This window comes from Nestor notabilis, unplaced genomic scaffold, assembly GCF_000696875.1.
Source record: "Nestor notabilis isolate BGI_N333 unplaced genomic scaffold, ASM69687v1 scaffold27458, whole genome shotgun sequence".
In the NCBI taxonomy this organism is placed as follows: Eukaryota; Metazoa; Chordata; class Aves; order Psittaciformes; family Psittacidae; genus Nestor; species Nestor notabilis.
This window is the reverse complement of record NW_009940059.1, coordinates 300-1,257: the sequence shown is the minus strand read 5'-3', so window position 1 is coordinate 1,257 and position 958 is coordinate 300. Positions and strand designations below refer to the sequence as shown.

The 958-nt window shown below is 44.6% G+C and overlaps 1 protein-coding gene across 1 annotated transcript; it reads right to left on the bottom strand.

Moving 5' to 3' along the window:
• Nucleotides 1-6: 6 nt before the first annotated feature.
• Nucleotides 7-742, bottom strand: LOC104410105 (homeobox protein Hox-B5). Its single transcript, XM_010020180.1, has one exon. The coding sequence runs from the start codon at nt 736-738 to the stop codon at nt 493-495; it is 246 nt and encodes an 81-aa protein (XP_010018482.1). The 5' UTR covers nt 739-742; the 3' UTR covers nt 7-492.
• Between the last annotated feature and the right edge of the window lie 216 nt (nt 743-958).

Here is a 958-nt window from a genome sequence, read left to right as displayed (position 1 = left end):
CAGGAACCCCCGTTTTTTTAGCTTAGGCAGAGAACAACTCACCAAAAGCAGTAAACTCAGGAAAGGGGTAGGGGGGGAATAAAGAAAAGAAACCCAACAAATAAACAACCGTATCTGTTCTCGATTTATAAATAAGTTATAACATTTAAAGGGCTCACATAAAACATGCTAGCTTTCCAGAAAGCATCAAGAGAGCACGGACACAGACATTTAGAAGAACAACAAGAGCATGAGGAGCATCTGGAAATAAAATTTAATTATATAAAAAAGGAAAGATTTAAAAACCCAAATTTAATAACAAACAGAACACGACATGAACTCAGTCCTGGGATAACGGTACCATACGCGTTGGTTTAGAATATCAACAACATGCCGAAAAGAAGGTGCCTCACTGTACAGTACTCGGAAACTAAGATCTGCGGCGTTTTATTTATTTATTTACGGATTTCTTTCTCGCCTCCTCTTCTTCCCTCGATATTCCTCCTCTAGACCTTATGGCTGAAAGGCGCTGCCCGCCGAGGCTAAGCTCATGCTTTTCAGTTTATTATCCTTCTTCCATTTCATCCTCCTGTTCTGGAACCAGATTTTGATCTGGCGCTCGGAGAGGCAGAGAGCGTGAGCGATCTCTATTCTCCTCCTGCGGGTGAGATATCTATTGAAGTGGAATTCCTTTTCCAACTCCAGGGTCTGGTAGCGAGTGTACGCTGTCCTCGCCCTCTTCCCGTCTGGTCCAGTCATGTCTGAATAACACGGACAACAGCGGGGTTGGGATTTTGCTTTCTGCTAAGATTTTTGTTATCCTTAAGGCTATATAGATAGATATATATATAGTAACACCGAGGTAAAATATTCGCCTTCTTCGGGCAGCTTGGAAGCCTGCTTATTCCCCAAATAACACCCCCACCCCCCCTTTCTCGCCCACCCCCAGACACGTGTAACCCCCCCCACCCGCGGCCCC

Coding starts and splice junctions, on each gene's coding strand:
- LOC104410105 (XM_010020180.1), bottom strand. CDS start 738: ATGACTGGACCAGACGGGAAGAGGGCGAGGACAGCGTACACTCGCTAC.